This window comes from Punica granatum, chromosome 3 (genome assembly GCF_007655135.1).
Source record: "Punica granatum isolate Tunisia-2019 chromosome 3, ASM765513v2, whole genome shotgun sequence".
Taxonomy (NCBI): domain Eukaryota; kingdom Viridiplantae; phylum Streptophyta; class Magnoliopsida; order Myrtales; family Lythraceae; genus Punica; species Punica granatum.
Window position 1 is genome coordinate 4043158 of NC_045129.1, and position 14230 is coordinate 4057387.

Below are 14230 nucleotides of genomic sequence, written 5' to 3' on the forward strand. Positions count from 1 at the left end.
TAATACAAGTTCGAGTGAGGTCTGCCTATTAAAGGGTAGGTTGTCCCAACCGTGAGTTTTTCTCACAATGATAAAGAATCTTTAGTTTCGAATTTACACGATCAATAAAAAGCCTCATCATTTTCGGTTGAGATCATGGCGTATCATGTGTTCTAAGCTTAGCAGCTGAACTGATAATTCCTGTTCAGTTGTCAGTTTAGATCTAGGGAGCTTTTATGCATTTGACGCCAATAAACTCCCTGTCTCCTGAGGATTTGCCCTATACGTGAGGAGAGGCTCCTGGCATTCTTAGTGCAGATATCGACTGTTGCCGAAAACCATGTTATCGAACCTTTGGGCGCTCCCAGAACTTCCACGTATGGCTACATCTAGAGCAATGCAGAGGCAACTCATTATCTCTGTGTACTCGACTTTGCAGTTCGTGCAATTGCAGTGCAACTGACTTAGAGTAGTATAGTTTGTGTAGTGCAAGGAATTATATCCGAGACATGACTGCTAACGCCACGAGCTTATCTATCGAAGTTCTGGCTAGCGTCGCAGATATACTACATGGGTCAACTACATCGATCCTTACGTATGCCCCGAAAGAACGAAGAATTCGGGGAGCTGCTCAAGTCTTTCAAATTGAATCTCCGCAGAAGCTCCTAGGGTTCAAAATATGGGATAAGATCAAGATTTGAACATTCAAACGATCTGGTTTTCGAGAACTGTGGGAGATTGCAGGAACAATTTCAAGAATCTACACAAAACCAAAGCACAAATATTAGAAATGGGCTATTCAACCCCAATGTGCCTCTCCTTCTCTCTCTCCCACACACAGGATCCAATTTATTCCATTCTCCTGTCCACGTTCTTATCATTTATTAGGGGGCTGGCCATAGAAGTTTCGAAATGTATACTATATCATGTAGGAAAATTATTACATGGTCACATTTCAAAATTTTGAAATTTCATGGGTTCTTTTATTAATTATAAGGAAATGCAGTGTCACCATCTAGTATAATTTAGCCAGTATGCGTCTACGTCTTGTAAGATCGTTTTTTTTTTCTCGATTACAAAGGGGCTCAATATCTAGTACAATGAAAGATAAATCATAAATAACTAATAAATGGACACGGATAGTCTCGCTAGGTATCAAACCTGCAACTTGTAAGTCAAAAAACGAGGGTGTGCACCACTGAGCTATACTTTTTTTTTTGTTTGATCGTATTTTCAAATTAGGAGGGAATACGGGTATCTCGAAAACCAAGATACATTCAAAAGCCCAACATTTAATGACTAAGCGATGAATGTTGATCAATTTGGGTCCAATCAAATACCATTAAACGCGCATGCAAGGGTCGCATGTTTCATGGCTTATATTTTTTACCATGCATGAAGATAACATGGTCTGATGAATTCTGACGAGTTAGAAATTTCCCCTTGAGAAAGTAATCATACGCTTCGGTCGAACGGTCGCTAGGATTTATTCACACGTTAATGACAAATAAACTTAATAAAACGAATAAACGGTTATCTTACGGTGACAGACCGCATGTCATCCCTTCGCCATGACATGATCCACTACTAGGTTACATCACATTTGAGTACTCCGCTCAATTTCTACATCTGAGATAATACTTACGATGTACTTGCATTTTTCTCCTCCCTGTAAGGGTCGAGCGGATCATGATGATACGATACTTCCACATATGTGTTAACTAACGATCGGCTCCACCTGTAGCATATGCGATGCACCGAATTCGGGTTATTATCTCAAAGTTTTCGATGGGACAAAACAAGAACTTCTTATTCACGAGGGTGTGCATCGGTCTCAAATTGAGCTCAAAGTGAGTGGATTTCACTTCAGTGCGAGGGTGAAACACAATGGAATTGAAATTCTTGAAGCATTTTGAGACTAGAACCGAGCCGATCCGAGAAATTAGAGATATCCATAAATTAGAAGGGTTAAAGACCAAAAAAAGTATGAACTTTGGCTCCATTTTCAATTTTGGTACGAAATTTATTTTTTTGGCAAAAAGGCACAAAATTTGATTTCCTTATCACGTTAAGCGTTTGTGTCATTTTCCATTCATTTTGCTAACTTGACAGAGAACGATGTCTACGCGATAAATGATGTCATGCCACTTCGGCAAAAATTTAAAAAAATTAAACGAAAAAAAAGTAAGAAAAAGCATTGATCGAAGAAAGGGTAAGCCACCGTCTCCTGATTGAAGTCGCTCGTGACTCTAGATAGCACCGACAAATCTAATTAGGGGAGTGGTGGATAGACGGAATTGGTAAAATCTTCAAATTTGGGGTTCTCCTTATTTCGACGGGGTGTGCCTCGATCTCGGCCATCACCTTTGGGGATTCTCCAGATTACGACGGGTAGGATTTCAATCTCAGTCACCACCCCTTGATTGGGGGTAGTTGACTCCTTTCGAGGTCACCGCCGACCCTAGTTAGGATTACGGTGGCTTACTCGGGCCCTTCACCCTTTCTCCGATCAAAACATTTCTTTCTTTTTTTTAAATTTGTTTATTATTTTTGCTAACATAGCGTGACACCGTTTGCCATGTAGTCACCATTTACAGTCACGTTAGCAGAATTTATGGAAAATGATACAAATATTTAACTTGATAAGAGAGTCAAAGTTCATATTTTCTTGTAAAAAAAAAAGTTTGTATCAAAATTAAAAAAAGTTCGAATGCTTTTTTTTAGTGATTAATTCAAAAAAATAAAAAGACCTTCTGGTTTCTGTTGCGTGGGCTCCATCAAATTTGGGACAAAGAAAGAAGGCATAAAATCTGTAGTTTGGTGAGGGCTTTAATTGATCTTCACGGGCAGACCGAGAGAGAGAGAGAGAGAGAGAGAGAGAGACATGTGGGCTTTAAAAGGAGACAGCAGAAATGGCAATATGTAAATGAACAGAGCAATGCAAGGACAAAGCTCAAGCTGCATTAGATTTAGAGAGAGAGAGAGAGAGAGAGAGAGAGAGAGTCCCTAAGTGCCAAAAATGATTCGCTTGTAATTGAAAGATTCTCTGCGTCACTCACTCACGCTTGTCAGTTTCCTTCGCTTCTCCATCTGCATACGTTACGTACAATTCAAACTTCCTTCCCGACAGAGACAGTGAGAGAGAGGCTGCAGGGTCGACAGTACCTTTCTTCAAGCTCAGGTCAGATGGATGAAAATTTTCGACTTTTGCTCGGATTTGTAAATTTTTCTGTGTTTTCGTATGAAAAAATCGGTTCCTCATTCGACTCACTTTGTTTTTCTCAGAGGCTGACAGAACATATCTATAACCTCCTCTGTTACTGTTTTCACCATTAACAAGATATACGTTTCTGCTCGTCTTGCTTGGAAAACAGAGCATGAATCCCATCGAGCTTCGCATTTTCGCTTACCGATGAATATATTTTTAATTAATCTCTTTCATGGCTCGTAAAATGATGAATTTTAATATGGCTCAATCAAAGACATGGAAAGAATAAAACAGTGTTTCGGAAAACTGAAAGAAACATCAATGCACGAGACCAAAAAACCGTACTTTCAGTTCAATCGATGATGTCCTGTTTTTGTTTTGTTCTCTTCTTGATTGAGACTGTTATCCAATAGCATTTGATTAATATAGTTATTCTTTTTTGGTTCAGGGGGTTTTTCTTTTATTGTTTTCTGGGGTCAAAAGTTCTTCTTTTCCTCGTTTCGGAGCTCGAGCAGTCATTGAGAAATGGGAAGGGCGACAAGGTGGCTGAGGGGCTTCCTCGGCATGAAGAAGGACAGAGACAACGATAATGTCGTCGTCGACGGCTTATGCCCTGCTGCTTCCGGCGACAAGAGAGTGAAGAAGCGCTGGAGCTTCAGCAAGCCCAGCAAGGAGACGACCGGTCATTCGCCGTTTCCTGACGTGCCGGCGAATGTTCCCGCGAGACGCTCCGGGGCCGGTGATGGTCCGTGGCTCGGCCCCTGCGCTGTCGATGCGGAGAAGGAGAAGGAGCGGCAGCAGAGCAGTCATGTCAATGCAATGGCAGTGGCTGCCGCCACTGCTGCGGCAGCTGACGCAGCAGCGGCTGCAGCCGAGGCGGCAGTGGTGGTCGTGAGGCTGACGGCCGGTCCCGGGAGAGGGGCTTTGTTTGGTGGTGGGAAGGAATTCTTTGCTGCGGTGACGATTCAGAGTGTTTTTCGGGGCTTTCTGGTAATTATATTTGCATATAGCATGATATTAAATATGTCAGGTGTCTCAATCTACTAGTTGAGACCAGTTTGAGCGCCGGGTTTTAGGTATGAAAAATTGTGTTTTTTGATCTATGAGCTAGGCTCGGAAAGCACTGAGGGCCTTGAGAGCGCTAGTGAAGTTACAAGCTGTGGTGAGAGGCTATCTGGTCCGAAAGCGCGCTGCAATGGCTCTGCAGCGTATGCAGTCCCTGATCAGAGCCCAAACTACGGTTCGGTCCCAGCGAGCGCGACTTTCCATTGACAAGGAGAATCAATACCCGCCCAGGAATGGGCCCCGGAGATCCACCGTATGGCTGGATGACACCTTCGCTCATATATACATAAGACATGTTATAACTTCTCTCGGGAGGTAAAGTTTTGATCAAGATGATGTAATTCCTCCATGTAGGAAAGGCGCGATGAATCGAGAAGCGAGTTCCACAGCAAGAGGTTTCCCGATTCTCTTGACATCCCGGTCGATGATTGCACCAAGGTGGTCGAGATCGATTCGGTCATCAAGCCACGGTCGAGATCCCGCCGAATTAGCAGCAGCCCATTATTGGAATCTCGTGAGCGCATCCCCTACTCTTCGCCGATTCCCTGCCCAGTCTCGCGTGGAGTTTCCACACCCGATTGTGGGCAACCATCGGATCTTGAGTGGTGCATGGTAGGAAATGACTACGAGTGTCGGTTCAACAGAACGTGCCACAGCACTCCCGGGTTCCCTACCCCGGCCGGGACGCAAGCACCTTCCATGCCCATGATTAAAAGCATGCGTGGGGGCGGGGATGGGCTCTTCCACCTGTACTCGAGTGTTCCGAGTTATATGGCGAATACGAAGTCATTCAGGGCGAAACTGAGGTCTCAGAGTGCACCGAAGCAAAGGCCGGAGGACGGGTCCAAGAAGAGGCTGTCGCTAAGCGAGATTATGGCATCTAGGAATAGCATAAGTAGTGTTAGAATGGAGAGATCATTTTCTCACCTTGAAGAAATTTTCGAGTGATTATGATTTTCGGTAGTGAAATTTTTCGATGTACTTGTGTGCCTATGAAAAAGAAGCAATTTTCGGAATCTAATATGTCTATAATATGTATTATGAAACTTCTCTAATTATTAATTCGATCTAGTGGAATGACAAGGTGCTAAAATATGTTAAAGAAGTGCTAAAATATAATTATAATAAATAAGTCCTCTTTTCAGAATAATCCAAAATGTTCGGAGATATCAATTTACAATTACTAAAATTAAATATAGATATTTAAAATAGAAAATAAATAAAAACGGTTTTCATAAACGCTATATAACTTTTTAAATTCTAAAATTAATCAAATCATTTATGAAATAATTTATCAAACATTATTTCTGTTTAAAAGCTATTAAAAAAGCATTTATTCAACCCCTATCACGCTGCTAGACAAAGTTTTAATTCCTTGAACGATAACCGATAAGAAACAGCTATGATTACGAGAATATAAGTCATGTTCTGTTTATGCATTTTAAATTTCATTTTATATCGATTCTGATTTTCTTATAATAATTATTCCCATTTAGGATTAACATGAACATCAACCTGCAGGTAATTACCCGATTATATAGGAACTGTCACTTACCTAACGCTTGGCAGGCTGCATGGTGAAGTTTTTACAGGGCAATTAACCATTTGATTAATTCTTTGTGGGTTTTGGTTAACTGTGCGATTAATTATTTCTTACAGTTCATCGCTAGATTCAATGCAAATTTCGTGCGAAGTGAAGCCGTAACGTCCACTTCCCCCCAAGTTCTCCTGCCCTGAATTTATGCTGCAAATTTAGAGTAAAATAATTATCTCGTCCCGAGAGATGGAGTTAACGTCAATTTGGTCTTTCACCCATTTTGTACGTCAATGGGGTACGCCATGTATCAATTCTGCTGATTGTTGTTCCAATCCCTCTCGTGATCATGTCTGTCCGTGATAGAATGTGGAATAATCCTGGGTATTTCCTACCTCTCTCTCTGTCTCAGTGAAGAAGTATTTTACATGACGTGAAAATGGTAAAGTAGGGGGTTTTTTTGTTGTGACAATGATGATTTCTGCTTATTTATTGAGTTTAATGAGTATGGCTGGTTCTATTTTGCACTTCGATGAAATGCAAGCTGCTAGGTGTCAGGGTTTTCTTATATTTTGATTTTTGGCAGGTCGTGCATTTGGAAAAACGTTGATTTGGTGCTCCGTCATGGGGGAAGTTTGTTAGAGACCGCGATTTGCGATATGTAGGTGTGTCGAAGAGGCGAAGAAAAATGTGGATCTTGATACCATGACAGCTGCTAGGTAGAAAAATTACCGGGTGAGAAGTATAGCACCAAACCAACAGCTTGTTACTGAGTTAAAGAATGATGATGATGCAAGATTTCTGGTGAGTCTGGCACAGGATGTACATGAGGTCCATTTGTACTTTGATTCTGCTGTAGTAGATGAACCGCACCTGCAAGTGAAGAAGAGGCTATGGAACTTCAGAGGCTACGTGAAGTTGGATTACATAATTCCACTGAATCTGGACTTGAGGAGTTCGATTGAAGTAGAACACATGATGGACAAGAGCACACTGATGAGCAGTCACATTCACAAAAGGGGAGAAGATTTAAGCATCCCTGCAAGTTAAAAAAAAAGAAGGATGCAAGTGACAAGAGCAAGAGTAAACAACCAGGTTTCCAAGTTACAAGACAAGAGGAAGGTTCAAAGATGATTGTGCAACTGGAGGAGATGATCCTGTGCATAATGCAGGTAATGAAGTTGGACCTTCTACCACTATTGTTGGACCATCCACCATTGCTTCTATTGCAAGAAATAGTTATGAGAATGATGATGAATTGGTTGATGGGTATGAAACTGAAGAACTAAGGTCAATTCACAGCGATGAGGAGGGAGATGAGTATGGTGAGGGGAGGTATCCAACATTTAATCCAGCAGATAGGGTAGAAGATAATCAGCCTTCTGTTATAATACTTGGGATGGAATTAAAAAATCTTGAAGTTTTCAAGACTGCTGTGAGGGATTTGAATATTTATTTGGGGAGGGAGGTAGACTATACTAAGAATGACAAACAAAGGGTGAGAGCAAAGTGTGTTGAGAGAAAGAAGAAGGATGATGCATGTAAGTGGAGGATACCATGCCCAGAAAACAAAGTGACTCTTTCCAAGTGAAAAGGTTTAATCCTGAGCATACATGTTGTAGACGTGTCACAAACAAACTAGCAACAAGGCAATGGGTTATAGAGAAGTTAGTGCATACTGCGAGGTCCCAGCCAAATATAACCAGACAAGTGGCATTTGACTTCATGGAGGTCAAATAAAGATTGACGTTGAATGATGCCATGGTGTATTGGGCATTGCAGCTTGCAAGATATGTGAAGGTGAAAAAAAGAAGCAATATGAAAGACTGCGGGACTATGCTAATGAGCTGCGTAAACAGAATCCAGGTTCAACGATCATGTTGCAAGCAGCTGCTGAAACACATGAGTTTGAGAGGCTTTACATTTGCCTTGAAGCTTGCAAGAAAGGATTCTTGGCTGGTTGTAAGCCACTAATTGGGTTAGATGGCTGCCTCCTGAAGGGGTACTATGGGGAGCAATTATTTGCTGTTGTATCTCAAGATGAAAACAACTCATTTTATTTAATTGCTTTTGCAATTGTAGAAGTTGAGAATACCGAGAATTGGACATGGTTCTTGAGACTGCTGTTGGATGATTTGGAAGATCCACAAGGTAGCAAGTATTCTTTCATTTGAGACAGGCAAAAGGTACATCATATATGCTCTTATTCTGTTACTTATTGTACTCAGATCCCTCAGTTTTATGAGTACATTTATTAAAAATGCTCTGATAGATATTCTTTCACATCAGTTAGGTCCTTCATTGCAATAAAAACTCTGTTTTATGCATGTATTGCGAGGTTTGGATGCTGCCTTGGAAGCAATCTGTCCACATGCCCCACATAGATACTGCTGTAGGCATATCCCGGCCAACCCTATCAAGAAATGGAAGAACCAGGCAGATTTGAAGAATGCTTTTTGGGCATGTGCTAAGTCAAGTACACCTCAACAGTTTGAGGAAGCAATGAATGTGGTGAGGAGGATCAATGCAGCTGCTTATTAATGGTTGAGTAACATACCCCTTGACAAGTGGTCAAGGTCTGACTTTGAAATTCAGACCGAGAACAATACAGTTACAAGTAACATGTGTGAGCAGTTTAATTGTCAAATACTTAATGTTAGAGAGACAAAAGAGAACCAGAGATAGAAAGAGTGCTAGAAGAGCGAAGTCGCCGGCCACCACGAGGGTGTGGGTGGGTGGTGGCCGGCACCTGGCGGCGGCCCTCCATCCCTAGGCCCCAAATCTCCAATGCTTTCGTCATACTCAGAGATCCCTAAAAACTAATTCAACAATCAGAACACCCCAAAACCAATAATAGTCAAACAAAGACTATAGGAAGTCCCAACATCAAAAGAACCTAAGAAACCAACAATCAAGCATAATCCGATCCACTTGGTAAACAAGAAGAGAACCGAATTCCATGAGGAAGAAGGCGGAGAAAAGGACAGGCTTTCATCGCCATTCTATTCTCTTATTTATTGTGTTTATGAGCATTAATTTGTAGAAGTATGGGCGGGGTATTGTGAGGTCTTTGCAGACATACACAAAATCAAATTAGAAATGAAAAATCACTTCTTCTTTTTCCTCGTCGAATGATGACAGCACTGGTTGCAGACTTTTCCCTTCCATAATCATGATGATGATGAGCACAGCCCTGACACAGACTACTAATCTAGAGAAAGAGTACTCCAGAAGGACATAATTGTCATCATAGTACTCCAGAAGGATATAATTGTCATCGTACTTGTGGTTTAAAGTTCTAGGAATGATAACTCATTGCTAATTGGAGTTCTAGGAATGATCTCTCATTGCTAATTGCTTGGGGACAAAAATTGATATCGCTTATAAGAACCTGGCATAGAACCATGCCTGGAATATACGTGAATTACGGATCCTGGAATAGGATGTCAATCACAATTCTAGATTTTGAGCTACAATTCTGAGATCACATATCGTTGATATTGAGACCTATCAGATAACTCATTCCATATTTAAATGCAAGTCATAATTCCAAGACAAGAATTTCAATTCACTAATAATTCATTCCAAATGTATATAGAAGTCGGAAGACCAAGACAAGAATTCCAATTCATCAATGACAATGTTGAGGTAATGTCGCAATCATAACAAATTGGCCCTGAGATCTCTAGAAAGAAGTGAAAGTAATTCTAACAACATGCACCAAGGGTCGACCGAAAATGAACAATATGGTATATTATAGAAATGTGATGGTAAGATGATATATCATGAAGTGAGAGCTTGGATCTTTCATGGAATCATAGTGGAAACACAAAAAAAAAAAAAAGAGCAAGAGAAACCGAGGGAGCAATAAAAGCACTAACCCCATGTCTAAAACACTAATGAACAATGTGCACCAAAAGTTAATAGCCGGTACAGGATTCTTATATTAGAGATTGGTACAGAATTCTCAGCATAAAGCCCAAAATAGATTTCTTAGCGCCCACGCCCTCGGCCACGACCACGCCCGCGACCCCGGCCTCGTCCCACTGGTTTCCCTGCAATTCAGACATAGTACAATGATATCTCAACAAGCTCAAGCAATAGCCAAATTTGGAAACAAAAGGATTGCCCATAATTTTTTAGCGGAAAAAATGACTGATTCGAAGTACCAGCAGTAGGCTTCTTGGGCTTGACCCTCGGTGTCTCTTCCACCAGCAAAGTCTCGAGGTTCAGACTGTCGGGGAGGATGTAGTAGCGGATGTTGTTGCCTCGCACGCTCAAGTGGTCGAGGGTTACTGGATTCTTCCCCTTAAGAGTAAGTTTGACTGTCTTCAGATGTGTGTTCATGCTGATATCAACACCTGCAAAACACACAAAAATCTGGCTATGAGCACTGAGAACACTTGCAGCTTCTGTCAAGGGGCAGCTGCATAACATTAGAGCGAGGCTTACCTCTTCCAGAATGCGTTAAAGGGATTTAAAAATATGAGTCGTAGACTACAATGGTGCCATAAAGAACAAAAATATATGAAGTGCAATACATAATGTTGAAATATTGAATGTACTCCTTAAAGGGCTCTTTTAAGTATAATACACTAACGACGTGTTTCCCAATTACTGCAGGTGATTCTCATCATACTGATTCCATTGGAAAGAACAATGCCATCCTATGTCAAGATTCGAAGAAATAATCTCCAGCACCCGAAAATATAGAAGCTCCCTAGACCTCCCACTAGATGATCAGAACAACAAGACACTGGACAACGACATTCTAATATAAAGATACTCCAGCGTGCAGATTAACTACGCCAAATTGAGAATCAATTCGGCGAAATTGCACGATGATTTCCATCAAAACATTGCGTCATCAAGGGTCAAACCCAACCTGCTGCAATTAACAGCAGAAAAGAACCAACCAGCAGAGAAACACTGACCCATTTCACTATATTTGAATCAGCAGGGCCAGACCAGCAATTTGGATTACAGGCTGTTGCAACATTAGGAAGACAATTATGCAATCATGAGAGAGACATATAACATTTCAATCGGTTTTAATACACCAATTTCTTACGAGTATCCACCCTGCCAAGCCACGGCATGCGAAAGTCATAGCCAAAGGACTAACAGAACCCCAAAACCCTAATTCGAAAAGGATTTAGAGGGAGGGGGCAAAGGAGCGGGAGAGAGAAGGGGCGGACCTGTGATGGTGCCGTGAACGACGGTCCCGTTCTTGAGCTCAATGGACACGGTCTCGTTGTTCAGCTTCATCAAAAACCTGCGCGACAGGACAGCAGAGAATGTAAATTGATTGACCGGAGAACGACATTGTCAGCTTCAATGGCGAAGAACAGAGCGAGAAGAGAGGCAACGACCTGACGAGCTTCATCTTTGTGGGACGATGACGGAAAGCGCCGAAGCTCCGGCGGGGAAGAGGACACGGGGGAGAAGGAGCAGAGAGGAAAGACGAACAGAGGCGAGGGTTTGGGTTTTAGGAATAGAACCGAAAATTTGGGGGCGCGCTGAGCTCCGACTGCCTCCGAGAGCTGAACTGGCCGATCAACTTGACCACCAAAAACGACGGCGTATTGTTGTTTCTGTTATTTTTATTATTAATTAAAACGTTTATATAGTTACATTAAGCAATTGGCCCTGCCCAAACGCCTTTGTTCCGAAGCTCTCCCCCATACTTCTGCGGGTTGTTAAAAGAATCGCAGATATGGTACAGCTTCTGGACCGTTTCTGCTACCATTGCAAGTCGATTTGGCACTGCTCGACCCTCAAAAAGGAGAGTCACATCAGTTTCCATGCCGGTTCAAAGGACGAGTTTATGATGTTACAGTTGCCTATGTTAGTAAATTCGTTCAATTTTGGCGATTCTTTGGCAAGGTTGTGCCTCTTCTTGTACAAATATATATATATAATTCTGGAGCAAGTTTTCATGCCTCTATATTCATTTTATGATTGAAACTTTTCGGCTTTTAATCGGACTTGATAAAGAATTTTCCTAGACTAAACATTTTCAAAACATATATCACATAAAATTTCATTATGGATCATATCAGCAGAGAAACAAAGATACTTTTAATCATCAAAGGACCATAGCCGGGAATAACGAATACATAAGCCAAGATAATGACAACATATACTTCGAGTAAATGACGGTACAAACTTCTTATGTTCGGAGAAAGGGATAGATTTCATGGAAACAAAATTGAAAGAGAGACGCAAACAACTACCGGAAGCAGACGGTCACAGTCCTCACATCAGTTATTGTTCTGCAGCTCCACTCTGCACTCTCACAATACTGCAGAGAGGAAGAGAAGCAGAAAAAGCCCAGAAAGTCGAGTAGAAATTTCAAAAAGAATACTATATTGAAGCTTATTTCTTGTTTAGGTCGAACACGATGAGAATAAGCTTTCGGTTGAGAGACCTCATTTATAGGCCTTGATCCATAAGGTAATCACCAAGCCTCTCGACGATCATGTTGCACTGTCCTGGGGTCAAGGGCTCCTCATATATTCCAAAGATCAGGGCTTGGGTGGTCTTCTTCACAGTAATGCCACCGGAACCCTGCAGAAAACCGGGAAAAGAACGTGAAACTTCTATATAATTCTCAAAAGCCCTGTCTTAGGCTTTGCCTTTGAAAGCTGCATCATCACGTCATTATTTTATAATTGGATGCTCATCATTGCCTGGAAAACACAAAAATTGAATATATAACATAAACAGGCCGCAAGTTTTGGTTATATGTGTACGAGTGATTCTATCATGAATATGATGCCTTCCATCTTTATACCTTCAACCTTAAAGAAAATTGCACTTACGATTCTTAAGAGATGGATACTTAAACTCAAGCAGATCAGAGAAAAGCTCACATTCAAACCACATGTGGAAAGGGAAGTCGTATACCAGCACTGCCGGGTGTACCTTCATAGGAAATTAAGGATTTCGCCTCTTCCGCGCAGAAAAATTTACAAAACCATTTGCGTTGGAAACATCTGCTCTCGATGTATTTTAGATTGAGCAAACATGACCAGGACAACATGGGAAATATGAGGAAAATCGAGTATCAAAGATATGGTTTTGCACATTCAGTGGTGGCACGCAATAACCGCATTGATGATTGCACAATAGCCAATTTTGAGATCACAGATTACTAATGCCTTATGGGACGTAATATCGAGCATAGAGCAAAGAGGGTAGGAAGTACAAACCTTCTTTCCACGAATGACAGCTCCAGGCTCTCCTTGGATAACCATGTACTTGGTGCCCCCGAGGTATAAACCAGTCGGGGCAAGTGACCCCGGCTCATCGAAATCTTTCATGATGGCGCTAATCTCCTCGGGTTTAAACTGCAGGAAAGCGGCAACAATAACATCATTTAGCGGCGTGATTGCTTCGGACAAGGATAGAGATCTAGAGGCGCACGTTATCTCCAATTGAGTAAAAACCGGTTTCATAGATTTCGGTCAATTTCGATCCACATTTTTATTGAGGAACAGCTAAGAAATGACAGGACCAGCTAATCACGCTACGACCAAATTGAATCCATCAATAAACAGAGAATAAGTCGCACGTCGACGACCGGATCTGATCGCATTACAGATTTTTGGCAACTGATCACAACTCTGCCTCATTGATAAGAAAAGGAGCAATGTAAAGAATCAAAAACAGAAAGAGCGATGGATCGAACCGAAGGGAAGGTGGAGCTCTGCGCCCAGATGCTGCCGTCCTGGCCGATGATAGCAGCGGCCTGGAGGCGGTGGCCGTCGATGTCGCACATCAGGTGCTCGTCCACGTATGTTTGCCACGACATTGTTCGGTTCCTCCTCCGCCTTCCTTCACCGTTCTTCGATTTCCCCCCTGTCTCTCGCTTGGCCTCTCTCTCTTCCTTGGCCTTCTCTGCGTGATTCGATTTTCCTGGTTCAAAAGAATGACGGTTATATAGTGTTGGCTGCATAATCCCCTGCGACGCGGTAAACGTGCCCTCGCGCGGACTACTTCATCGAAATTGCAATGAGGCCCCTACAGTTGTTCGTTCGCACTAATTTGCCCACTGAGGTTTCAATTTCTCGATTACCTCCTTTGTATTCGATAATGTTCTTCCGAAACCATCGAAGGACCTAGATGATTCAAAACCCTTTACGCCCAAAGTAACTTCCAAAGCAGAAATTCATGGAGGAAAGATCATATTATAGTCCCACCCGATTTCGTTGTTCACAAATTTTCAATATTAGTTGAATTCATAATATTTAAATCGATTTACTATATATATATATATATATATAATAGTTAGAATTTTCGACACGTGTGTGCTCATTTGGACGATGCTAGCCTCTCGAAGTGAACCGAAGTTGATGTCACATTAACGATGGACATAAAATCAAATGGGCTCCTGATGCAAATTTACACAATGTTGACCCATCGAGGTGAATCGAAATTGA

The 14230-nt window shown here is 41.7% G+C and overlaps 3 protein-coding genes across 4 annotated transcripts; 1 reads left to right on the top strand and 2 right to left on the bottom strand.

Annotated features, from left to right (window-relative positions):
• The first annotated feature begins 2927 nt into the window (after positions 1 to 2927).
• Positions 2928 to 5264, top strand: LOC116201000 (protein IQ-DOMAIN 14-like). 2 transcript variants are annotated; one of them, XM_031532053.1, is made up of 4 exons: positions 2928 to 3160; positions 3636 to 4177; positions 4299 to 4505; positions 4607 to 5264. In XM_031532053.1, exons 2-4 carry the CDS (start codon positions 3713 to 3715, stop codon positions 5198 to 5200), a joined length of 1266 nt encoding a protein of 421 aa, XP_031387913.1. In that variant the 5' UTR covers positions 2928 to 3160; positions 3636 to 3712; the 3' UTR covers positions 5201 to 5264. The 2 variants fall into 2 exon arrangements, with proteins under 2 accessions (XP_031387913.1, XP_031387914.1); XM_031532054.1 differs by lacking the exons at positions 2928 to 3160; positions 4299 to 4505 and having other exon boundaries at positions 3176 to 4177.
• A 4249-nt stretch (positions 5265 to 9513) lies between these two features.
• LOC116201002 (small nuclear ribonucleoprotein SmD1a) lies at positions 9514 to 11320 on the bottom strand. Its single transcript, XM_031532057.1, has 4 exons — positions 11159 to 11320; positions 10985 to 11061; positions 9956 to 10147; positions 9514 to 9841 (listed from the first exon to the last, which is right to left on the bottom strand). Exons 1-4 carry the CDS (start codon positions 11170 to 11172, stop codon positions 9780 to 9782), a joined length of 345 nt encoding a protein of 114 aa, XP_031387917.1. The 5' UTR covers positions 11173 to 11320; the 3' UTR covers positions 9514 to 9779.
• A 526-nt stretch (positions 11321 to 11846) lies between these two features.
• On the bottom strand, positions 11847 to 13706 carry LOC116201001 (profilin). The gene is made up of 3 exons (XM_031532056.1): positions 13480 to 13706; positions 13001 to 13138; positions 11847 to 12356 (listed from the first exon to the last, which is right to left on the bottom strand). The coding sequence occupies exons 1-3, from the start codon at positions 13600 to 13602 to the stop codon at positions 12222 to 12224; spliced, it is 396 nt and encodes a 131-aa protein (XP_031387916.1). The 5' UTR covers positions 13603 to 13706; the 3' UTR covers positions 11847 to 12221.
• Between the last annotated feature and the right edge of the window lie 524 nt (positions 13707 to 14230).

What these genes read in the sequence shown, in the direction of transcription:
- LOC116201000 (XM_031532053.1), top strand. Translation starts at nt 3,713, where the DNA reads ATGGGAAGGGCGACAAGGTGGCTGAGGGGCTTCCTCGGCATGAAGAAG. An exon ending in GTGTTTTTCGGGGCTTTCTG is followed by an intron (nt 4,178 to 4,298) that starts GTAATTATATTT and finishes TCTATGAGCTAG; the next exon opens with GCTCGGAAAGCACTGAGGGC. An exon ending in ATGGGCCCCGGAGATCCACC is followed by an intron (nt 4,506 to 4,606) that starts GTATGGCTGGAT and finishes TCCTCCATGTAG; the next exon opens with GAAAGGCGCGATGAATCGAG.
- LOC116201002 (XM_031532057.1), bottom strand. An exon ending in CGTTCACGGCACCATCACAG is followed by an intron (nt 10,148 to 10,984) that starts GTCCGCCCCTTC and finishes TGTGTTTTGCAG; the next exon opens with GTGTTGATATCAGCATGAAC. An exon ending in GCCCAAGAAGCCTACTGCTG is followed by an intron (nt 9,842 to 9,955) that starts GTACTTCGAATC and finishes TCTGAATTGCAG; the next exon opens with GGAAACCAGTGGGACGAGGC.
- LOC116201001 (XM_031532056.1), bottom strand. Translation starts at nt 13,602, where the DNA reads ATGTCGTGGCAAACATACGTGGACGAGCACCTGATGTGCGACATCGAC. An exon ending in AGAGCTCCACCTTCCCTTCG is followed by an intron (nt 13,139 to 13,479) that starts GTTCGATCCATC and finishes GCTTTCCTGCAG; the next exon opens with TTTAAACCCGAGGAGATTAG. An exon ending in CTGTCATTCGTGGAAAGAAG is followed by an intron (nt 12,357 to 13,000) that starts GTTTGTACTTCC and finishes GGTTTTCTGCAG; the next exon opens with GGTTCCGGTGGCATTACTGT.